Raw genomic sequence first — 25,758 nt, 5'->3', positions numbered from 1 at the left:
AGGTTAATGGAAGGTTTATAACTATTTAGGGCGAGGGTATCACTACTCTCCCACTAGAAACCAGCCCTAGAAAAAAACAAACCCTCCCTAACAAAATTTCCTTTCATTTTAAAACTTTGCTTTTATATGAATGTAACAGGATGTCTATCTGTCTGTCTATCTATCTATCTATCTATCAATTTGTTATACCTGAACATCGCCAGAGGCTTTGACAGGGGCAGATGTGAAACTTCCCATCCTACAAATAATAATTAGTTATCTAATTTTTCAGTCTTTTATATCTATTGCCAAGAAAAATGAAATATTTGTCAATCGAAGAAAAACTATGGGCTTTTTTGCAACTCAAAAATAATCATTGTTAAGGCAAAATGTTTTTTTCTTTGAGTGTCATACAATTAAATTAAATTATCAAATTACATAAATATAGTTATAGATATAAATATAATGCTATATAAATAATGAATATACTTCTGTAAAAATATATTCATTGATGTACTATAAGTATTTCAATTTAAAAAATAAGCAGCAATTTAAAAGCCATAAATTTAATATTTTCCTTATAAAACAATAATTAAATTTGTTGTATAAATTGAAAATTAGACGCATTGCTTAATAAACAAAATTTAAGTCAGCAGTGCAATTAGTTTAATATTCATTAATGATTTGAATCACAAGTACGATATCTAAAATAATTAGACAATGGCCGATAAATTGATGTAAATCCCCAATGATGATACAAAAACTACCCCTTCAGTAGATTAAAATTAATTGTTGAAACGTTTAAACACTCAACATAATGATCCAATAACTCAAAATTGGGGACTTTAATTAAATTAGGATTGGTTGATTCATTTATTTGAGTGTCTAAACGTTTCAACCACTAATTGAAATCTACAAAAGGGGTGATATTGTGTATCATCATTGGGGATATCCATCAATTTATCGGCCATAGTCATATCCCTTTAGATCCCTGGACAAAATATATACGTGATTTTTAAAGAGTTATCTTAAATACTGTAATTATTTAATTTAGCTGATAATAAGGAAAAATTATACATACAATATACATATACAGGTACTCGTTTTACAATAAATATACAACATAAAAATATGAAAAATCAGTACAAATTTAAATATATTTAATTTAGGTAGGTAACTCTTTATTTAAAAAGTATAATTTAAATAAAAAACAAAATAAATTTAACTTATATTTTATTTTAAACATTTAAATTAAAGATTGTTTAATAAAATGTAAAAAAATAACCCTTACTTTTTTTTTATAAATCACTTTAGATTAAACCCTTTATAACATGATTAATTCAATCAAAAAAATCACATATATTTCACAAAAGTAATTTTTAATGTTAAATTTTAACAATTTTATTGCATTTATTTAGTTTTTTCTACAAAAGAAAATGTTTTTATTATTATTTGTTTATGCTCCTAAGATCAGCTGTTTTCTAAGCCGCGCTTAAGATGTCCTGTGAGTGTGTGTGTGTGTGTGTGTGACGCAAATGCGCGAGCTAGTGCTCATATAAATCCACCAAAAATTAATATTAGCAAAATATCTTTTTTTTTTCAATTTGATACATTGTTGATTCTAAAAGGGGTATAAATTGATTTGACTGCCATTGTCCTTTCTAGGGTTAGAGAAAATAAAAAAGGACTAATTTACTGCTTTAAAAAAACACTGCGCTTGATATTCTAGCGTGCTCACCACCACCATCTACTACTCCACCCCCTCCCGTTAATAAAAAAAAAACGCAAAAAATGTACAGAATATTCCTTTGTTTAATTATTGCTATATCATTAGTAGCAAAGCTACTCTATAATTCAAAATGTCTGTGTGACCGTAAGTTCGTGATTTTCACAGCTGCTTTTGTAAAGCTTTATTTTTATAATATATAATTTATTCTATATTTTACTTGGTCCTTTAGGTTTGAGTTTCGCTACCTAAGGATGATTTTATCATTATAATTTTAAATTTTTATTTTTGCTGTAAATAATTTTACTTGAAACAAGCCGATTCGCCCCTTGCCTCAAGAGGTAATTTTAAAAAAGTGGTGGTGCAGCACCAATTTTTAATTAGCTGCATCGGCAAAAAAAATTAAAGAGCATTTTTGTTTTGTTTTGGGAGGATGTGGGTGTCCCACCCCCAAGGAAAAGAGCCTAAAACCATCACAGGACCAGCACCATCACCATATTCCCTGAAAAGTAGAATCCGATCGATTCTGTGGTTACCGAGATCTTAAGCTTCAGACGAACGGACAGACAGACGAACAGACATCAAGCTACTTTGTATTATAGATAGGAACTACTTTTTATAAGTTATTTACAAGTAACTTGCAAAGAAAGTACTAGATAAATAAACAAAGAATGCTTCCCTTTTCTTACATTACCCTTTTTTGTGATCAACTGAAAATTGATTGCCTATTTCTTCCCTAATTTCCAAAGTTGTACAGCAGATAACCCAAATATTGCAAAACCTATTCTTAGTCAGCTACTCCAGTCAAAGGGAAAAGCGATATAATGTATAAACGATTTATACATTATACATTAAAAATTTTAATTTTTCAAATTTTGATTTATTTTTTTGAAGTTTTAAGCTTTTTTTAGCAAGTAGTAAAAATTGAGACAGGGTGAGGAAACTAAGTACACAATCGGAAACTCAAATTCAGCTGACCTTTTTTGTATCCCTTATTTATTTTGGTTGTTATAGCAACTTGTAACAAAGTTGGGAGGTTGAAAAATTTTCTTTTCTTACTTTTGGGAAAAGTCTTAAGGTAGGGAAAGTTTAATGTCAATTAAATTATTAAACTCTCAACTCCCTCAGGGAAATACATTGGATGATTAAATGATATACATCCCCAATGATGATAAGCAAAATTATGTTTTATGTGGTTTAAAATTATTGGTTAATAAAAGGTTAAAGTCAACAAATGAGAAAATATGTTTATAAAACTTTGGGAACCAGTATATATACCTGTCCAACGTCCCCTCCCTCCCTACAAATTATTACCTAATTATTACGTCATATCTAAAATTTTGGGAATACCTTTTTTTATTCCACTTTTAGGACATTAGAGATATTTCAAACCTCTAACTTAGTTTTCTATATAAATTAAATGAAGTTTAATTTTCTAAAAGGATTATGTATTAAAAAATCATATTAGTTTCCAAACAAATCAGGTTTAGTTTATTTTTAGCTGTTTTAAATCATTATCTATCTATCCAGTTAAGTTAATTTCTGAAATATGTCTTACAATTCTAAATCTCAGTTTATAAAAAAAAGTTCTGAAAATGAATGGATGTTAGTAAAACACACAATTAAACCATAAAACTGTTATAGCCAAAAAAAGGACAAAGAAACATAAACACCATTTTTTCACCTTTCCATCTCTGAATAATCATCTACTTTCTTCACACTGGTAGAAAATGTTTCAATATTTACAAATTTAATGCTTATTTTCTATAAAAAGAAATATAAATTTATTTAATTCATTTTAAAATATGACTTTACTCTAAAGTACCAATTACAAAATCGAATATATCAACCTTTATTTAAAGACATTTAGTATGAAAACTACAGTTTGCCACCAGTCAAATGCTATGGTAAAGTCTAAATAATAATTTTGAATCATTCCTAATAGGTCCAACCCCGTCTAAGACAATGCTTGATAGTGCCTCCTCTCTGAATAAATAGATAGATACATTCATAGATTAATAGATAGGATAAACAAACAAACAAATGATGAGAATACAGACAGACAAATATTTTAACAGACTTGATTTAAACAAAGCGTTTGATACCATTAAAACCAATAAAAACTAAAATTAACTAACCTTTTAACACTTTTGTTGGTTTCAAACATAATGTACTTACAACCTATATTAGGGGACTAGAACCCAACGGGGCTCGAACCTAACACCTTGAGTATGTGTGTGAGTGATAATTAACCTTAGTCTGTAGAGAAGATTCCTGGCCTCGTCCTGACTGGGTTCTGATGGAAGTTGGATGGGATCAGCAGACAGCTGGGCCTAAAACAGAATGGATAAATATAGAAATAAAAGTAATCTATCCTCAAAAAACGACATTAATGCGGAGGGTTTTTTTTTGGGGGGGGGGGGGATTATCCACAGGGGAGTTACAATTGCTCAACAATTTACAGACTAGCTGTTTTTTCATTGGAAATATAAATCAACATACTTTTTTCAAGAATGTTTTATGTTGAAGAGCTAATTAAGAGGAAGGAGAAGGCAAGGGAAAATTAAGGAAAGAGCAGTGATGGGGAAATGAAGGTAAGTTAATTCTAACAAAAATTGTGCCAACCGAAAGACAAACGGACACACAGACACGAACACTTATAGAGTAGCTTCGCTACTAAAAATGTTAATAATACCTGACTGATAGGTTTAGATGTGAAGCTAAGTTTGTTATTAATCTCCTTCTTTAACTCCTGGAACTTACTATCCTCCTTCCTGAAACAATCAACAAGGATGACAATATCCATAAAAGCGAGAGAGGGGACAATTAGCTGTTTATTACACTAGTTACCAAAGTTTTACAGTATGATTCTCGAAAAAGTAATTTTTAGCATCTGCAGCCCATATTTCTCAATAAAATATTAAAAGATGCATATGTAAAGGGTGAGCAAAAAAAAATGCGTAGATTTTTAAAATTTAAATTGCGCGGCTTGTGTTAATAGTAGAAAAATGTTACAAAAACCATTAGAACCGATAAGAAGTCTATTTTTTGGAAATATAAGAACGATTCCTCTGCTACGTATAGTTAGGGAGCTACGTGTTAAAATGTCCAAACTGACTTAAAACTTGACTTGCGAGTATATTAGTAAATATTAGACAATAATTCTTGCAAAAAGACGTGCGTACATTTTTAAAATTCAAATTGCGCGGCTTGTGTTAATGGTAGAAAAATGTTACGCATACTGTTAGAACCGCTATGAATTGTATTTTTTGGAAATATAAGAACGGTTCCCGTGCTACAAATAATCTAGGAGCTAGGTGGTAAAATGTCCCAAAATTTACTCGCAAGTTTTAAGTCAGTTGGGACATTTTAACATGTAGCTCCCTAACTATACGTAGCAGAGGAATCGTTCTTATATTTCCAAAATTCACCCCCAACCATTTAGGAGAGGGTATTTACCCCCCCCCCCCAAACAATTTTGGGGGGGTAAATACCCCCCCCAAAATAGAAAATCTCTAACAAAAAAAATTTTTTGCGCGCTTCGCGCGCCTTTTAATACTAAATTTTTGATAAAGTTTAAATTACCCCCCCCAAAAATTTTACCCCGGGGGTAAATTTTGGGGGGGGGGGTAAACAAATTTTACCCCTGCCAACAGATTTCAGGGGGGGTAAAAAAAATTTCCGGCGCGCTTCGCGCGCCATTTTACCCCCCCCCCCCCAATACCGAATTACCCCCTCCTTAAAAAAATTTTACCCCCCCTCAAAATAAAAAGCTTGGACGCCCCTGATTACCTGATGAACTGATCAAATGTGAAAGGAAAGGTGGCTGGGGCTCTGCTAACAGAAGCTACGCTCCAAGACCTCGCCACAGCTTTGCCAAATTTCATCCTTTTTTTGTGTTGGTTATCTGCTGGGTGGTAGATTTGTTATTGGTTTCGTTTTAGCACACTCCCGAATCTAAAAATTAAATCCAAATTAAATATTTGAATATGATTAAAATTTAAAAGTAAAAGTTAGTTTAGGGGAAACAACAATCTTATGTTGAACATTCTCAAATTTACAAATCAAAATATTTATATGTGTGTTGTAGCTACGCTATTATAAATGGAGCTATCCTTGTTTCAAATGTTTGGAATATTTTCTAAACTTAGAAAGTAAACTTTCAAGTTTCCAGAAAATTCTGGTTTTTATATACTATTAGTATTGACAGAAAAATATATAATTTAAGGTTATCAAACTATAATGAAGCTTTAGATAACATTTTATATGCTTATAAAGCTGTTTTTAAAAGCGAAACTTTTCTATAATTAGGGTCGGTCCGTCCGTCCGTACGCCATAGTTAGCTCTTTTCGTTAATTTAAACAGGTTAGAATTGTCCTATCGATTTCAAACTTTGCATGATGATTCCTTTAACAGTTAGGTACGACTTTGCAAGCGCAGCAACTCTATAATCGTTACCAGAAAGTCCGTGCGTCCATTTAAAAAAAAACATGCTGATTTTTTACTTTTTTGACATTAAATTTTTGTATGTTAGAATTATCCGATACATCTAATTTTTGGTATACTGATTCCTATTACAACAAGGTATAGTGTTGTAAGCGAAGCATCTCTATAATCAAGTCCTAAAAACGTCAGTATGTCCTTAAACAGTAACATGTATTTAATCAGTTTTGCAAAAAAAAATACTTATAATTTTGTATAGACATGTGCATTAATTTTCAGTTTATTCAGTTCTGACACTCAACAAATGTTAAGGTTCGTTTGTCCTTCCATTTCAGAGCTTCGCTTTTATGGATGTTGTCATCCTTGTTTTAACATGAAAGAACAACTCAAAGCCTTTTTATGTTGCCACCCATCAAGTGCCCAAAAAAATCACAAGTTTAAAGCTAACAAATGAGATGCTGTGAGTATTGGTGCAAAAAATATGACGTAACAAAAAAAAATTAGCCAATGAGAGTCCACTACCATTGCCGCCATTGGTCAATAACGGCCTCTCATTGGCTAATTTTTTTTGTTACGTCATATTTTTTGCACCAATACTCACAACATCACAAATGAAAGAACGTGTCAATGAAAACTTTGAATTTACAGTCCAATGTCCCAAAGATATAGGGGACTGTTTATTACACTGGTCCCCATCATGAAAACGTTTTCTATTTCGTTGGGTTAACAACTGTGGGGATTTTACCTAGTGAATTTTGATTAATTAGTTCAATAGATTAAGTGCTCCTAAATTTCAACCAATAACTTTAATATACAGAAGGGGTAATTTTGTGCATAATCTTTGGGGATGTACATCAATTTATCAGCCATTGTCTTATCCCTTTAGATCCTTGTCAATGTTCCGTCATCATCAGTTATAGTTACGCAACGAATGCATGACAGATACATACACACACACACATACACACACACAAACACACACACAATGCTAAAGCTTTACCTGGAATGCAGTCACGAAATGCACGGAATTTTGTGTGACCGCCGCGCGCAGCTGGCGGTCAGGTTGAGAAGACTGGCGGCAAAAATTGTAGAATTTTCGCGCCCTTTTTTGGTTGAGTGAGATTTTTTGGGGTTTTTGATAATGTTCTTTCTTCAGTTATAGTTATACACAGTAAATGCGCTTTCTGAAATTAAGAAAAATGTCATTTAAACTAAAGTTAGATGTATAATGTAAGTTTTTAAAAATTGTTTTAGTTATTTAGAGAAATAAATATTACGCACTGTTGCAATGTTAGACGTCTGACAGCGTTACCTAATACTCAGAAAGAGAAAGGGGACAAAAGGCTGTTTATTACACTAGTCCCCAAAGTTTTATAATAACGTTTTCTTATTCGTTGGCCTAAAAACTTTGGGAATTTTAGTTAATTTTGATTGGTAGATTCATCAATTTGAGTATTCAAACGTTACAGCCACTAATTTTAATGTATAGAGAAGAGATAATTTTGATTGGTTGGTTAATTAAGTTGAGCGTGAAAATGTTTTAACCTATAATTTTAATCTACAGAAGAGGTAATTTTGTATATCATCATTGGGAATGTACATCAATCTATTGGTTATTGTCTTGTCCCTTTAAAGCCCTGATTAACATCAGCTATACCTGTTATCAAATGTAGATCACTTAAATTTGAAAACTTGAAACCTAAAATAGAATACATTTCATCACTTTAATATAACAACCTTTGTCTTTTAGTTCCTAATTTTAACTCTTTAACAATTATTACTTATTAAATGTTAAATAAGGCTTAAATAAAACCTAATATTGCTGCGTCACTATGAATACTGCTTAATCTTGATGGTGATAAGGGTGATAACATGCTTGGATGAAGGAATATGTTGATGACAGAAAAAATTATATTTCTGCAAAGTTTTCCTTTGTTATTTTTGATCAATTTAGAAATATAACTAAGGGGGGGGGGATAAATTATCTTACATTACCCTATCCCCGTACCCCTGATTAACTTGTATTTAACACTAATAAAGTAATGACGTCATTGCTTGTGGAGGGGGGGGGGGGGGGGGGGTAATATGCTAGGGTTAAGATTTAGGAAAACCCAAAAAGCAGAATTTCATCAGAAAAAAAAACTATTTCAATTTAAACGTTTCCTCAAATGAAGACTTATCGTTATATGTTGCCGTTATTGCTATCACCAAAGAAAGTATTTTAAAGCAAGTGTTATAAGAGCTGGATATCTATGATACAAAGTAGAACGATGTCTGTCTGTCTGTTTGTCTGTCAGTTTGTCTGTCTGTTTGTCTGTCTGTTTGTCTGTCTGTTTGTCTGTCTGTTTGTCTGTCTGTTTGTCTGTCTGTTTGTCTGTCAGTTTGTCTGTCTGTTTGTCTGTTTGTTTGTCTGTTTGTTTGTCTGTCTGTTTGTCTGTCTGTCTGTCTGTCTGTCTGTCTGTTTGTCTGTCTGTTTGTCTGTCTGTCTGTCTGTTTGTCTGTCTGTCTGTTTGTCTGTCTGTCTGTTTGTCTGTCTGTTTGTCTGTCTATTCTCCTCCTGACCCTAAACATTTGCTTTTATTTAGATATTTCTTCAGGGATTTTAAGGGATAAGACAATGAATCGAAGTTTTGAACAACCCCCATCAAGATTATAATTGAACCCAAAGTTTATCAGCCAACAAATATGGTATAAAACTTTGGGGACTGGAATCATTTACAGTCCCAATGATCACAACCTCCCTCATATTAATTACAGAAAATTTTTTCTTGCCAGAAGCTTCTGTTTTTTGTCATAAAATCACAATTTAAAGTTTTGGACGTTTGGACAAAGCCTGGTTATAGAGTAGCGCAGCTTCTCTGTAATAAAAACTTACCCGGTGACCGTTGTCCGTCTCACCAGACCCAACCCATGTAGATATCAAGACCGTTGAAAAGCATCTTCAATAAGAGTTACCCAATGTGGAGTGCAATTTTGATTCCCTGCGAGAGAGGGGGCCGTTTTGTTCATCATTTTTGGTGCTTTTTTTGTCTATGGTAAGTGGGTTATTTTTTTACTAGATTTTTGTAGATTTTTCTAGATTTTACCAAGGTGAAACCATATGCAACTATCTATCAATTTGGAGTAATATGAACCCTATTAAACCTAACCTAAACACAAATAAAAACTCTACCTTTATTTCTAAGATTCCACTATATCGCTTACTAATCTAGCAAATAACAGAACCACAATTAGCTTTATAACGCTGTAACAACTAAACCCTGACTAAACTAAACTATTATACTAAAAATGTTCTAAACCCTAGAAACGCGGGGCTGTTTTAGATTATAAGAGGGACTTTTTCTATAGAATTTCTACTAGGTTACAGCAGCAACGTTTTACTTCCCCCCGATTCACAGTGAAATTTTGTAGGAATTTTCAATTATAAAATGATTTTTTTCGAAATTTATTTCTATTTCAACAAATAAAAATCGGTCAATTTGTTTTTTAAAATATTCAATTATAATTACATAGATATACATATAACTTGAATTGAAAAAATTAACTCATTAACTGAACCAATTTTTTTTAACTTTGTGTACCCGAACTATTAAAATGACAAAAGAAAAAATATAAAAACAAATTTAATAGAAATATTTCATCTGTATAAAACTATTTTTTTCTCCCAACTTTACTTTTATTTAAATACTTGCGGCTGTGCTCCTAGTATCTACAAGTTTAAGGGATTTTTAAGGTCATAAAAATAGTCTAAAACCATCTCAGTAAATATAAGAAGCTTCACTGTAAAAAGGAATCATATCGGTTCAAGGGTTAGCGAGATCCTTCGCTACAGACAAAAAAAAATGACTACTTTTCATAATAGGTTGATCATTACTGGGACAAAACTATTGTAATGTGAATGCATTATTATGCTGTAATAGTTATCAAGAAAGCAAGTTGTAGATATGTTGAACAATTTTCTAGGTTATAATGTTATTCCACAGTGAGAACTCCCCCCCCCCCCCCCCCCCCAATTACATATTATTATTATTATAGAAAAACAACCCCCACCCTTACACACCTTAGACACACACACATACACACACACACACACATATTCTACGCATTTAAGACTTCTAGAACAGTATCATATTGAAGTATCACAGTAGACATCCACTCAGACAAGCATGCCACGCTATTGTCATAGCCGTAAATATGTGGACTTTAGAAATAGCCTACATACGTTATTTAGAAGTTATTGACATTGAGTTAGTTTTGCGTATAACATATAAACCCAGGGAGAAAGGAAAGTCAAATTAAATTCTCAAAAGACATAGATATAGCACAAAAAGATAAACTATTTTGCCCCCAGCTTTTCTGCCTGACAAAACTAATAACTGAACACGGTATAATAAGATAAAGAATAGTTATTTATCGCATCGTATTATGGACAGTTTTCTGCAGATATTAAAATGAAAAATTATGAGATTTAAACCAGTTTTGTTAACCCCGAGGAGCTGAAGCCCAGAGCTAACAAAATTGGTATAAATTTTATGATTTGTATTTTAATATTCGAAGAAAGTTGTCTGTAACACGATGCTATACATGATTTTTCAGTATTAACCGGCGTCAAAGCCATACTAGAAAAACTATTGTTCAAACAGTTGTCTTTTGATTAGAGGAAAAGTTAGAGGCTAACTTAATTAAATGGATAATGAATTCAAAACTTATCATAATAATTTTTTTAAATGTTTCCTAATTTGCTGACGAATAACTGCGTTATTTATCAGGGATCTAAAGGGATAAGACAAAGACAATGGCCGATAAATTGATGTACATTGTACAACCCCAATGATGAAACAAACAAATGCCCTTCCTTTAGATTAAGATTAATGGTTAAGTCGTTTGGACACTCAATTAAATGAACCAACAAATCATAATTCATAAAAAGTCCCCAAAGTTGTTCAATAAACGAATAAGAAAACGTTACTATAAAACTTTGGGGACTAGAGTAATAAACAACCCAATGTCTCCTCCCTCCCTGGTTATTTAATTATTTTGACTAGATATAACGGGACTTTTAAAGAGAGGCAGTGAGGGGAAATTTTGGAAATTACGATTTTCCTTCTAGAGAGCCCTTGGTGATAGAAGTGTACTGCAACGAGCGTGCCTTCGTTTCAACCAATAAAAGAGAAAAAGTAACATTAAGCCATTTTTCTATATTTCTTTGGACCTCAAATGATTTTAAACCCGTATTTTTATGTTTTTTATGTTAGGTTAGGAAGGCCCCGCAGGATAAGACCCTCCCTAATAAGCTGTAGACATTTTTTTCAACCATATAAAAAAACTATTTAGATTTTTGGTGGTATAGCGATTTTACTCTAAAATCACTTTGGTTGGTTTTGTATGATTACCAAGCGCATTTTGGTAAAAGTGTAATGCATGGCAAATTTGCATGATGGCAGGGAAGGGGGGGGGCTACTTTCTTCGGGGGCGCTTCGGGTAATATGATCAAGGGGAGTCTACATTACTTCTTTTTAGACGTAAAATACTTGTTTTTTAAATAGTATATGAAAATATGCTATACATTATAATTCTAAATGTTTTATATACTTAAAATCATAAATATATTTTAGTACTATTATACTTTTAAATTACACTAATATATCCATATTCTATACATGACTAAATATATAATTAATATCATATTCATATTTTGATTAGACATATTTCATACATGAATTCAAATATAAGTACTTTTTAATGATAAAGATAAAATATAATTTTAACATGAAAATTTCTTTTTTACCTTACAACGAATTGTAGTACATGTTTGGGGGGTATGAAACCGCTTTCTTTGCCTTTCACTATGACGGACTGCGAATCGCCACATTGTGCGGCGCCTCCGCCGCTCGAGTTTTTCCTCGGCACTTGCCGCCGATTTGTGAGAGAAATCCGCCGCTCCTTAACCGTTGCCGCTCGTTTTTCCGCCAGTTCAACGTTTTCGCCTTAAATTTGAGTTTGAAATAAATATTTTTAAAAAAATTTCGCCTAGCAATTTTTAATGATTGTTATTAGTCAGAGCTTTTAAGGGATAAAACAATGGACGATAAGATGATGTACACCCCAAAGATAATAAATAAAATTACCCTACTGTAGGATAAAAAGTTTGGACACTGCTAGTTTGAATCAACCAATCAAAATGTAATGTAATTATTAGTACGAATTATAACAAATTTGCTTTAGGGTTAAAATTTGATGAAAATAATGAAATTTTGACCGACTCAAAAAAGGCGCACTTTTAAAAAGCAACACAAACAAAAGCCTACCTAGCTTAGCGTAAGCTGCAGCCGCTTGCAGTTCTGCTAACTCTAGAGATTCGCGAATTTTCGTCATATCCAAAGTGTCTGTTTTCATGTTGGCGATTTTTATTAATGGGGGGGGGGGAGATAAGTGAGGGGACGAGGATTCAATTTAGTTGAAGCTAATGTCGTCTTTATTAGTGTTGGATATGATTTGTTAATTTGTTATACAGGTCAGTTTCTTGTAAAACTCTACCCTCTAGTAGGAAACAAACATTGGTTATAAAGATAATTATTTCCTTATTTATTATCGCTTCGAAACCGATTAACATCCGGAGAATTAGAACCGGTCCTCAGCCATACTGAAAAATTATGTCTAGTGTCTTATTTTTCTAAATTGGGGGGGGGGGGAGTAGACCCCCAAATTGTTTGTTTAAGGGAAGGGTTAATTTTTTTTCCAGGGGCGATTTTTCTTATGAGGGGCGTGGTACCCTCCCCCAAAACAATTACTGCTACTTTTATATAAGAATAGACTTAATATTATTAATTCAATCGAGATATGTAATTAAAAAACTTCTCAATTAAGTTAGACAATAATGTACACGAAAGTAACCCCTGCTTTATACATTTATATTATTGGCTGAAAAGCTTGGACACTACTAGTTTGAACCAGCCATTATCTTATTCGCTGGCTTAACAATTTTGGGAAATTTATTAAATTTTGATTGGTTGATACATGTTACAAAATTGTAACATACATTACGTTGAGTGATCAACCGTTTCAATCACTAATATTAATCTTGAAAAGGGGTAATTTTGTGTATTATCATTGGGGATGTATGTCAATTTATCGGCCATTGTCTTATCCCTTTAGATTCTTGAAATCAAAGTACAGTTTTAAAACTTTTTGTAGAAGGATACATAAACAGCAGGGATCAAAGGGATAAGACAATGGCCAATAAATTGATGTTCATACCCAATGATGATACACACGATTACCCCTTCTGTAGATTATAATTAGTGGTTAAACTCTTGGTTGCTCAACTTCATGAACCAACTAATCAAATTCAACAAAAGTCCCCAAAGTTGTTAAGTCAACGAATAAGAAAAGATTACTGTATAACTTTGGGGACTAGTGTAATAAACAACCCAATGTCCCCTCCCTCCCTGCATAAACTCCTACATTAACTCATTAGATGCCAACAAATAATATTTATCTAAATCTTGTGTATAATTGGTGTTCAGATAAAACAGATAAAAATAATTTGAGCTTTGTAACGGTTGGATAGAATATATTAAAATCAATTTAGGAAATATTTGTTATTAGGGGGGGGGGGAGGAGAGTGAGAGATAACCCCCAAAGATCAATAAAAAAATAAGATTCATATAAATCTTTGCCTTAAAAAAAAGAACAGGCATTCTGGTATAGATTATAGAGTTGCTATGCTTTCTAAATTGTACCTAACTATTACAGAAGATAGAAACAAACTATAAATGCAGACTTTATAGAAAGCTATTATTATATTCAGATAAATATCAAGTTGGTTTATGGTTGCATCTTTTTTTGTGGATTATTAGAAGGTTACTATAAAATTTATCAAAAACTTTATAACAGTAATTGATAAGACAGTTAAGTTTAGGTAATTGAAAAAGGCTACTCTGTTGTTTTTATAATAGCAAAGATTACATCCAGAAATCACATTTCGCTAGAAAAAAATCAGATAGACCTACGGACATTTATATTGCATAGTAGATAGTAAAACATTTGAAGTTCTCTTTTAGATCTCTTTATGACTTATGATTGAAAGGAAGTTTGCTGTATCTAGCAACATTTTGTACAAAGAGACATAAAGCAAGCAAACATGCTTGAAACAATTTGTAATATATATTTATGATAACGGCTAAGCCCCAAAAGGCCTCTTGGGGCACTTGAGGTAATGGGGGCTTGAATTCGAACAGCCCTAAATTTTTTTGTAAGTAAAAAAAGGATTTACCCTACCCATAAGTAGCTATAAACCTTCCCAGGACCTCTGATAAGCTATACAGTAAAGGAGAACCGTATTAGTTGAGCGATTAGCGAGATAATCGCTACAAAAAAAAACACGTTACTACTTTGGATAAATATGTAAAATTTATATTTTTTTTATGTGAGTTAACCTCTTATAAATATGAATATATGTATTTATAGTATGTCTGACAGACAAAGTAAATTGTATAATTTATGCTCATTATTATAGGTATTCATCAAAAACATTTTATTATTTATTTATAACTAGCGGCTACGTCCCTAGAGGCCTCTAGGGGCACTTGAGGAGGGGGGAGTCGAATTTGATAACCTAATTTCTTATTTTAGATTTTATAAGAAAAAGTAAAAAAAAAATATTTTTTTGGGGGGGGGTATTTTTCATTTATTGGGGGGGTTGGGGGTGTCCCAACCCCCTAGGAAATAGTTATAAACCTTTACGGGACTTATGAGAAGCTACCCTGTTAAGGAGGACCCGATCGGTTCAGCGGTTAGCGAGATCCTTCGAGACACACAGATACACAGACAAAGAAACATACAAACATCCTGTTACTTTAGTATAAAGACAACAGTAGGAAAAATCATCTTTTCCCCCCAAAAAAATTATAGACCAGCGGACTGACATGCAGACGAACATTTAGTAGAGAGTAGCATCGCTACTTTAAAAAAACAAAACAAATTATCTGGCTTTAAGAACCCCCTAACCTCAAGAGGAAATTAGGCCTATTAACCTTACTGTAATTCTATGCAGGGGATAGGGATATGTCAACTCAAGAAAAAATTGTTTCACCACAAATATTATTTTCTTTGAGAAAAAGTCGTCTTATTAAGCAAAAAGATTGTGCAATCAATAAGAATTATCAAAATATTAAAAGGATTCTAAAGCATAAAATTGGAGGCAACGTAGGTTTTGTCATGTGTCTTCTTTATTTAAGTCGTTTATAAACAAAAGGGCTTTCTTACCCCACCTAAACTAACCTAACCTAACATATTTAAAACAACGAAATTTCGATTTCAAGAACTTAGAAATATTTTGTGGAAAAAAATTGCTTTTATCTTTATCTTTAAAGTTTTAGAAGATCAAAAAAAAGATCAAAAAAGGGGCGGGGCATCCTTAAAAGTGGGAGGGGCTTAAAATTGAAGATTATAATTGATACTCAAGGGCTGTTAGATGGGCTTTAAGTCTTATTATTATTTCAGACAGGTTAAGTTGATAATTGAATTTAAATGGCTTTCGATTACAAAACAAAGAATTAACAAGAACAATAAGAAATACATGCAGCGATAGTCTAACTTTTAATACAAAATATATAAGGAAGCGTTATCCTTATGCAAAAAAGCACCCAGGCATATATCTTTTACCTTTAGTAAGGACTTTAAAACAAATTATATGTAGTCAAAGTGTTAGTTGTCTGTAAATAAGAATTTTTTTCAGATTTTTAACACTTTACTTACGCTTAAACTAATTATATTTTTAAAAAGTAGCGCAGCTACTCTATAATTTAACTTATAACCAATGTTTGTTTGTATAAACCTTTGTTACTATGATTAGTATGGTGTTGCTTGAGATTTGTTCCTTATGGTAACCAACTCAGAGCTAGACTAACCCCATCACTCCGCCAAGCAACACAAAGTTACATGGAGAGAAGAGTTACAATAGGCTGTCAATACGTTGCAACAAAAGTTGAATATTCAAAAATAGCAAAGTTTCTTTCTAATTATGTAAAGTAGTAAGGTTTTTTTGTCTTAAGCTTAAAATTTTGATAACTAATGAACCGATTGAGTTCTCCATTTTATGCTTCTTAAAAGTCCCTGGATGGTTTTAGACTGTTTTCCTACTTTCCCATGTTTAAACTGACCAAGCTAAATTTGCTTGATTCACTTCACTAAGAGATGCGATTGATAATGAGTATTTTTTACTTAAAATATATTTTGGATTGATGAAGTAGACTTTTAAAGATTAATAACTGAATAGTTTTTTACTTTCCTTGATTCTTCTAAAACAGAGCTAGGAGCGCATCCGCTAACAAGTAAAATAGGAAGTAAATTTCATTTTTTTGAAGCAAAAGATCCCAGAAACGGCATTGACAAGTTAATGTTACCTTGTCGAAGTAATAATCATTGAATTTATATATAAATTTCAATGATTTAAGTCGACTATATGAATAAATATGAATATGAATAAAGAAAAATAAAGATATAAACCAAATAAAGACAAGAATTTAGAGACAAAATAGCCCAAACCTATCAAAGGGCCATAAAAAAGCCTCCATAAAATGGAGAACTCAACTTATTAACTTACTAAAAGATCTTACTACTTAATGAAAAAGGGCAAAGGACATAATCCTAATGGATAATTTGTTTGAAACTTTTGCTTTTTCATATGATAACCCTTTAAAGAGTAAAGGGGGGCGGGTTAAGAAGTTTAGGGGTGTGCGTTTGAATGTATGTATATTATGATAAATACGCTCGTATAATGTATATCCTTCGTTCATTCGCAGGGACATAGGAGTTTGTAAATATTTTAATAATTTTTTTAAAATCTAAATTTCATCTTACGAAAATAGTTTATATTTTGTATTTGCAAAAGCGAAGCTTTTCTATAATTAGGGTCGGTCCGTACGTCCGTCCGTAGCGGTTAGTTCTTTTTTATGATGTTAATTTTATCTTATTTATCTGATATTTGGAATACTGATTCCTATTACAACACTCATTTAAGCGAAGCAGTTTTTTTATTAAGTCCTAAAAAGTAAGTATATCCTTAAACAGTATCATGTATTTAAGTATCTTACTACTGAAGTTTAGAGATTTTAATGAACATACATCCTATTACTTTTTAATAACAAAAACTGAAACCTATAAGTATTAGATTGACTTTTTTTTATCATCAATTCAAGATTTATTCAAGAGTCAAAATATAGAATTTCAGATTTGTTATTCGACCTATTTATCATAGAGAGAGGGGACATTGGCAAGTTTATTACACAAGTCCTCAAAGTCTTATAATGACGTTTGTTATTCGTTGGTTTAAAAACCTAGGGGACTTTTATTAATTTGATTAATTGGTTCATTTAGTTGAGTATCTAAACGCTTCAACCACTAATTGTAATCTACAGAGGGGGTAATGCACCACGATTAGGGATGTACATAAAATTATCGGCCATTGTCTTATCCCTTTGCATCCCTGCCTATTTATCTATCCCTTTATCTGATCTCACGCATGCACGCAACATAAGAACTATTGAATGGGATATTCTTTAAAAGCCACAAAAAAATTGGCAAATATGATAAGATTTTTAAAAAGGGGCTTATATGCATAGGCGTCCAAGGGGGGGGGGGGTTATGGGGCGATTACCCCCCCCCCCCAAAAAAAAAACCCAATTACCCCCCCCCCTTAAAAAAATTTAACCCCCCCCCAAAAAAATAAAAAGCTTGGACGCCCCTGCTTATATGAGCATTTTATGACATCGAAAGAATATCAAAATCAAGCTAACTGTGTTCATATCCTCTGTTGGGATCTGAAACTAAGCATTTTTTGTGATTTATATAAGTACATACCATTTCTTTTTTATTGGTTGAATTTTTGTGTCTTTTACAGTGAACACAAAAATTTGACAGATTTAAGAATAAAAGTTACCGTAGTACAGCGACGCCACAAATTCTTCGCGCACATATAACACGAGAAAGAGAGAGAGAGAGAGAGAGAGAGAGAGAGAGAGAGAGAGAGAGAGAGAGAGAGAGAGAGAGAGAGAGAGAGATTGTGAGAATTATAACATTTTTTGTCGTCTATGTTATTGTTTTTTTTTCTTCAAGATTTTCTTGCAATTTTTCTTGTTATTTAAGCACTTTTAAGTAATGTTAATAACCCCTCTATGATTTACACCTTGGGAAATTTTTTACAAAAAAAAACAATTTTGCCTAACCAGCGATGCAGCGACCCTAATTTTTTTAAGAATCCACCTTAGATTACTTTTTTGTTCAACATTTTCTAACATTAATTTTTGCTGCATTTAACCAAAACCATCCCTAACTAAATATCTATTTTTATGCCTTTATGAACGCATAAGTTTGTGTGTGTGAGGTGGAGGTGTTGTGTGTGTGTGTGTGTGTGTGTGTGTGTGTGTGTGTGTGTGTGTGTGTGTATTACGTGTGTGTTAGGTGTGTGTGTTTTGTGTGTAAATGTGTGTGTGTAGGTGTGTGTGATTGAATTTACGAGATTTACGTAAACTAAATTATTACATCTTATAATCGTAAAGGCATTTCATAACAGAGATAAATAGAAATATAAGTAAATTAAAAGTATCCTAAAACCATCTTAAGACTTAATTCTAAAGATAAGATAGAATAAAACCATTCCGGGACCTATAAGAAGCTTCCCTAAAATGGAGAACTTGATCGGTTCAGCAGGTGCCGAAATCTTAAACTAAAGACAAAAAACATACTAAATATTAATCGCATGCTAGAATTTATTGTGTACTGGTTAGGCCACAGAGTTAGAGCACCGCAGGTATAACCCCTAAAGAGTTATATATATAAAAAATACCCCCCTCCAAAGAAGTTGTATCAACTTTTTTGCTTTTTATTTAAGATAGCTAGCCGGTATTTTCAGTAAGTAGTAGATGTAAAATTTTTCATAGAATTCAGATATGCAATCGGTTTTTTTGTAGACCTCTTATTTTTTAAGTAATTTAAGTTTTTTAAAAAAATAATTTAATTTAATTTGACACCTTACTTTTAAAATTCTGTTGAGTAATTGTTGAAAAAATCTATTTTTTTAACCTCGGTTTAATCAAAACATTAAACCTAAATATTTTCTCATACAGACATAAAAAATATGGGTTCATATATACCATTAGAATGAGAAAAATAATATGAATCCATTGTAAGCAAAATTGAAAAAGTTTTAAAAAATTGTAATAAAAAAAAGAAAAAAGAAAAAAGTTATTTTAAGAATTGTAACTACTAAACTAGCCAATCACAAATCGCAAAAATTGACGAATCGGGAAGCTTAATCTATAAAATTAACCTATAGAATTGCCAGAAAAAAAGGAGAACGTTCATACAATATATACAATAGATACTACAATAAATATAGTGATATTAAAGAACATGTAAAGAATGAAAAATTATGAACAAATATGCATCAGTCTGTTTATAAACTTCAAAACAATGCAGTTAAAAATACATTATTGTTTCTTGTGTTTAAAAAATATCTGCTACATTGCATTGTCTTTTGTTTAGGTTTTGTTCAGGTTTGGTTCAAGCTAACCCTTTAAAGCCGAAAATTATGATTCTTAAAATAAAAACTTATTTTTTTTATTATAGTTTTATAAAACTTTTTCAATTTTGCTTAGAATAGATTCGTAATATTTTTCTGATTCTAAAGGTATATATGAACCCATGTTTTTTATGTCTGTTTGAGAAAATATTTAGGTCTAAAGTTTTTATTAAACCGAGGTTAAAAAAATAGATTTTTTCAATAATTACTCAACAGAATTTTAAAAGTAAGGTGTCAAATTAAAGATCTTACTATTTTTGTTCATACTGGCCATTTTCTTCTTTTATTTTGTTGCGTTTTAGTACCTTAAAACCGACTTAATTATTTTTTTAAAAAACTTAAATTACTTAAAAAATAAGAGGTCTACAAAAAAACCGATTGCATATCTGAATTCTATGAAAAATTTTACATCTCCTACTTACTGAAAGGACCGGCTAGCTATCTTAAATAAAAAGCAAAAAAGTTGATACAACTTCTTTAAAAAAAAACCTCATTTCATAAATATGGGAGAAAGGGGTTTAGTGCTCGAAATACAATTTAAGGTAAAGGAACAATTCATTTACTTAATCCTTTATGCTTGGTTTTTATGAAAGATTTTGGTTAAGATCTTTACACGATTAATTTGTAAAAGCGAAGCTTTCCTATAATTCCAAATGTCCATCCGTCAGTCAGTCAGTGAGTCCAAAACGCTATGGAAGGAAACGTGATTTTCTCCTATTTAAGATTAGGCAGCTAAATTTTCAGTGAAGATTCTTATGACATATGCCCATCTATTCTATCAATCTGTCTTTTATTTGGGGTGCTAGATCGATTCCTAGATTTTCAAGTTTTCGTGATTTTCTCAACTACCTTTTAAGATACAGGGCTGAAAATTGCAGGGAATAATTAGTTTTACATTCTACATAGTTTCCCTGAGTTTTATTAATATTTTTTAAAAATTGAGGTACTAGATCGATTTCTAGATTTTTAGGTTTTCATGCTTTTCTCGATTTCTATTCAGGATTGACGGCTGAAATTATCAGCGATTGAATATGCTCATATTCTACATATTCTACATATTTCCATTAAGTTTCATTAAGATTTGTCAATTAATTGCAGTGCTAGATCGATTCCTAGATTTTTAAGTTTTCATGATTTTTAAGGTTGCGTGATTTTAAAGGTTTCTTGATTTTCATATTTTCTCAAGATTAATGTTTATTGTATGACACTGCTTTATAGTAATTTTTTCTCAATATACATTTATAATTTTTTAGCTTAACTACTTATGGATGTTGTCATCCTTGTTCAATTATTATCATCATCAGGTGTTCTTTCACTTCCGCAAATGCAATTATTACAACAGCGCAACTTAGTCTTACCCAATGTTATTTGCCAAACTCTCAACATACAAGGCTCCTCCTTAATGATTTGCTACTATCGGTTACGCCCCTAGATGCCACTAATTGCACTTGGGGTGGTGGGGAGGAGGTCGAGCCCGGCACAATTTCAATTTTAATTTTGAAAAGAAAAAGTAAACAGAATTGGGGGGGAAGGATAAATTTTTTTCAATGGCAAATTAATCCTGGAAGGTTGGAGTTACCCTCCTCCAAACGCGGAACGAATCAATAAAGGGATTTTTTAAAAAAAAAACCGCCTAATCTAATTATGGGAGCTATCTGTAAAAAAACGGACTAACAATAATGAAGAAAAAACTTCGTTTCGAAATAATTTTTGACATATTTTCCTATTAAATAACCAGACGGCGGATAAATTAAAATTTGCTAATCTTGTAAAAAATGTGATGACGAATAAAATTTTTGAATGAATAAAAATTGATGTGTTGATAATTATTTAAACTCAAAGTACTGTAAGTACTAATACTTATATGTGTTAAGCTTAAAACTAATTTGCTATGCAATTTAAACCAAATCTGTATCTGTAATGCAAAGTAGTACGATGTGTATCTGTTAGTCTGACTGTCTCAACTGAAGCGTCAGATCTCGGTAACTGCTGTACTGACAAATTTAAGATTTTAGACTTTTTTCTGGGGGGAGTAGGACAAAAACCTTTCAAAAAAAATATCCATTTTCCCAAAGTTTTTCCTATCGTCTGTAGGGGCGAAGCCACTGTTGCAGGAGATAAAACCCTAAGGAAGACGATCTTCTCAAAAAAAGCCTTGATGTTGATGTTGAAAAGAAACATTTGAGGGAAGAATTTTTTTTCTTTCTCTTGGCTATTCATGACCACTTAACGAAAACTACTTTATTGAAATAAGAAAAAATGACAAAATCAAGAAGTAGCAAACCTCAAAAAATGTGTATCTTTAATAGGATCTTAGAAAATCACGTTTCCCCCATAGCGTTATGGACTGACTGACTGACTGACGGACGGACAGACAAAATTAATTCGCTACTAAAATGTAAATTATGAAACTTTCTGACTTCACATTTTTTCGCTTCACGTTTTCACGTGAAATTAAAATCAAAGTTTCTATGATATATGTACAATTTACATTGAATGTACACAAATAGCTTCTTCCCTAGCATCTAGGGGTTCAAAGAAGTAAAAAAGGGGATGAAGAATAGCCTAAAACCATCCCCGGAACTATCTGTATCTTCCCGAAAAGGGAGAAATGAATCAGGTAACCCTAATTATAGCAAAGATTCGCTTTTAAGAATACCACAGTTTAGGGTATTTGTATCAAAAGCGCAACTTTCTTGTAATTTAGATTTGTACGTCCGTAGTCCGTACAGTAATCCTAAATTATTCTAAATTAAGTTTGATAAAATGTCGGGTCGACGTAAATTAAGGGAGGGAGGGGACATTAGACTTCATATTAAACTGGTATCCAAAGTTTTGAAAACATCTTATTCCTTGAATCAAAAACTTTGGGTACTTTTGCTATAATTTTATTGATTTGGTTCCATACTAATAATAAACATACTATGCAGGCCTAGCCATTCTAACAATCAATTCTACAAAAAAAATGACGAAACCTTTGGAAGTAAGGTGGAGATATATCTTGTTTAATCATGTAACTGAAGAGGGGTGGGTAAGAAGGGGAGGAAAAGGGGAAATGTTTCTTAGAATTTGTTGTCAGAATCACATTCCCTTTTCCTTGATAATATGCAACTCATGATTTTAATCTACAGAAGCGCTAATTTTGGGATGGATATCAATTTATCGTTTTTTGTCTTATATATTAGGATCATTGATTATTCATTTTATAAATTTTAAATCAGTTTGGTCGCAAGAGTTTGGATCGAAGCTACTCTAAAACTAATATCACATACAATGATAATATAAATTCAGAAAGAAAAAAAAACGAACTTTCATATATTACTTTCTATTCATAAATAGTACAAAAATATAAATTAGATATTATACAATATATACTTAATTATATATTATATATTATTATATATAATTACATATACAATATACAGAGTTTATTAATGCACTTATTTAGATTATATAGCATAATATTATCATTATTGAAGCAAAATGGATTACATTTTTTATCATAATGTTTTCAAAATACCAAGACTAATGTGACTAATGCAATGTATCTCTTAAAAATCCACACATAAAGTGGATTATCGCAATATGAAATTTAAATGTTAAATGGTCAGATTTAAGCCAAAATGGATTTGCGAAATCTTAAGACAAGTTTTTTGTATTATATGTTACATATTTTCTACTTATAATCACCAAACTTATCATTAATAGATAATGTTTTATTTATTTTCCGAAAAATAAAACAGGCTGGCAAACCTACTGACCAACAGGCAGGCAAATAGACAGACCAACAGAAAGACCAACAGACAGACCTACAGACGGACCAACAAACAGACTAACAGACAGACTAACAGACAGACTAACAGACAGACTAACAGACAGACTAACAGACAGACTAACAGACAGACCAACAGACAGACTAAGCGAAAGACTAACAGACAGACCTACAGACAGATTAACAGACAGACCAACAGACTGACCAACAGACTGACCAACAGAAAGACCAACAGACAGACTAACAGACAGACCAACAGACAGACCAACAGACAGACCAACAGACAGACCAACAGAAAGACCGACAGACAGCCCTACAGTCTGACCAACAGACAGACTAACAGACAGATTAACTGACAGACCAACAGACATACCAACAGACAGACCAACAGACAGACCAACAGACAGACCAACAGACAGACCAACAGACAGATTAACAGACAGACCAGCAGACAGACCGACAGACAGGCCTACAGACAGCCTAACAGACAGACCTACAGAAGGACCGACAGACAGACTAACAGACAGATTAACAGACAGACCAATAGACAGACCAACAGACAGACTAACAGTCACACCAACAGACAGATAAATAGACAGACCAACAGACAGACCAACAGACAGACCAATTGAAAGACTAACAGACAGACCTACTGACGGACCAACGAAAGATTAACAGACAGACCAACAAACAGGCCATTAGTTAGAACATGAGACAGAAAAAAAGTCAGACCAACAATCATATTAACAGACAAACCAACAGACATACCTACAGACAGACCAACAGACAGATCAACAGACAGATCAATAGACAAGCCATCAGACAGACCAACAGACAGACCAACAGACAGACCTACAGACAGACCAATATACAGACCAACAGACAGACCAACAGACAGACAAACAGACAGACCAACAGACAGACAAACAGACGGACCAACAGACGGACCATCAGACGGACCAACAGACAGATCAACAGACAGACCAAAAAAGGACTAACAGACAGATTAACAGACAGACCAACAGAAAGACCAATAGACAGACAGACAGACCAATAGATGGACCAACATACAGATCTACAGACAGATTAACAGCAAGACCAATAGATAGGCCAACAAACAAACAAACAGACAGGCGAACCAATAGACAAGCAGACCAACATATGTACCAACAGACAGACAAACAGACAGGACAGCAGATAAGCAGACCAACAGAAATCACATTTAAAGTAGCTTCACTCCATACACAATGAAAAAAACAGTACCATAATTTCACTGACACACATATTTGAGATTTTCATTCATGGCTTTGAAACCGAATAATATCCGTTGGATTAGAACCGGTTCCATGCCATAGAAACTATTTCACGAATGATAGAATAAAAATCATTAAATTAGCACTAGTTTTGGTGGCCTTGGCCTTCGGCTCTTAGGGGCCTACAAAACAGAAATAATATTATAATTTTTATTTTACTTTCCGCAGAAAGCTATCTATAATACGATGCGATAAATAACTATCATAACACTTAATCTTCTTGTTTAGAATTAAAAAACACTCAAAATGATGAACAAAAAACCTTGAGGATAAAATTCTGAGACAAAAGTGTCTCTTGCTAATTCAGCAACCTACTGAAGTAAAATTTCTTTATCTAAATCTTAGTTTTGTTCGTAAGAAATGAGAAAAGAAAGGGGGGAGGGAGGATGGGTAAAGGGAAGTTAAGAAAGAAAGCTAAAACGAGTACATATAAAACTACTTAGACGTGCCCGCAAATGCTCAAAATTTTCCAAACGTAAAAAAATTTAATTTTCACAGCAGTGAAACGCAGAATAGTTATTTATTTCATCGTATTATAAACCGCTTTCCGCGGATATAGAATATATAGATTAAAACCAGTTTTTTAGCCCCGAGGTGCCGAAGGCACGGGATAAAAAAACGAAAACAGTAAAAGTGTCGAACTATGACGTCAGAAAAAAATAACAATTAACCAATAAGTAGCCAGTATTCACTGTGGTAAAATATATAGCGGCCTCTCATTGGTTAATTGTTAATTTTTTCTGACGTCATAGTTAGACACTTTTACTTTTTTCAAAAAAAAACTGGTTTAAATCTTATGATTGTACATTTCTATATTCGTAGAAAGCTGGATATAATACGATGCTAGACATAGTTTTATCGTATGGATGAGAACCGGTTCCTATCCACCGGATTCGAATAAATACGAGAAAATAAATTATTACTCATTATTGAGACAAAATAT

General features: G+C 32.4%; 1 protein-coding gene across 5 annotated transcripts in view; it reads right to left on the bottom strand.

The window, feature by feature from the left end:
* cu (NADP/NADPH phosphatase nocturnin) overlaps positions 1-25,178 on the bottom strand; it is a 33,366-nt gene extending 8,188 nt beyond the window's left edge. Inside the window, exons 1-10 of one of the 5 annotated variants that reach the window (XM_080180738.1) lie at positions 25,078-25,178; positions 9,024-9,129; positions 7,806-7,847; positions 7,149-7,332; positions 5,498-5,662; positions 4,401-4,479; positions 3,959-4,038; positions 3,646-3,691; positions 3,390-3,427; positions 190-238 (exon numbers count right to left, since the gene is read on the bottom strand). In XM_080180738.1, coding sequence (XP_080036864.1) covers positions 190-238; positions 3,390-3,427; positions 3,646-3,691; positions 3,959-4,038; positions 4,401-4,479; positions 5,498-5,592 — 387 coding nt within the window. In that variant the 5' untranslated portion in view covers positions 5,593-5,662; positions 7,149-7,332; positions 7,806-7,847; positions 9,024-9,129; positions 25,078-25,178. Of the gene's footprint in view, positions 1-189; positions 239-3,389; positions 3,428-3,645; positions 3,692-3,958; positions 4,039-4,400; positions 4,480-5,497; positions 5,663-7,148; positions 7,333-7,805; positions 7,848-9,023; positions 9,130-9,320; positions 9,405-11,936; positions 12,136-12,456; positions 12,689-15,986; positions 16,131-25,077 lie in introns of those variants that run through there. The other 4 variants (XM_080180739.1, XM_080180742.1, XM_080180743.1 and 1 more) reach the window with 4 other exon arrangements.
* Positions 25,179-25,758: the final 580 nt, after the last annotated feature.

This window comes from Acartia tonsa, chromosome 13 (assembly GCF_053477335.1).
Source record: "Acartia tonsa isolate MP-2025a chromosome 13, ASM5347733v1, whole genome shotgun sequence".
NCBI lineage: Eukaryota > Metazoa > Arthropoda > Copepoda > Calanoida > Acartiidae > Acartia > Acartia tonsa.
This window is presented reverse-complemented; position numbering and strand designations above follow the sequence as displayed.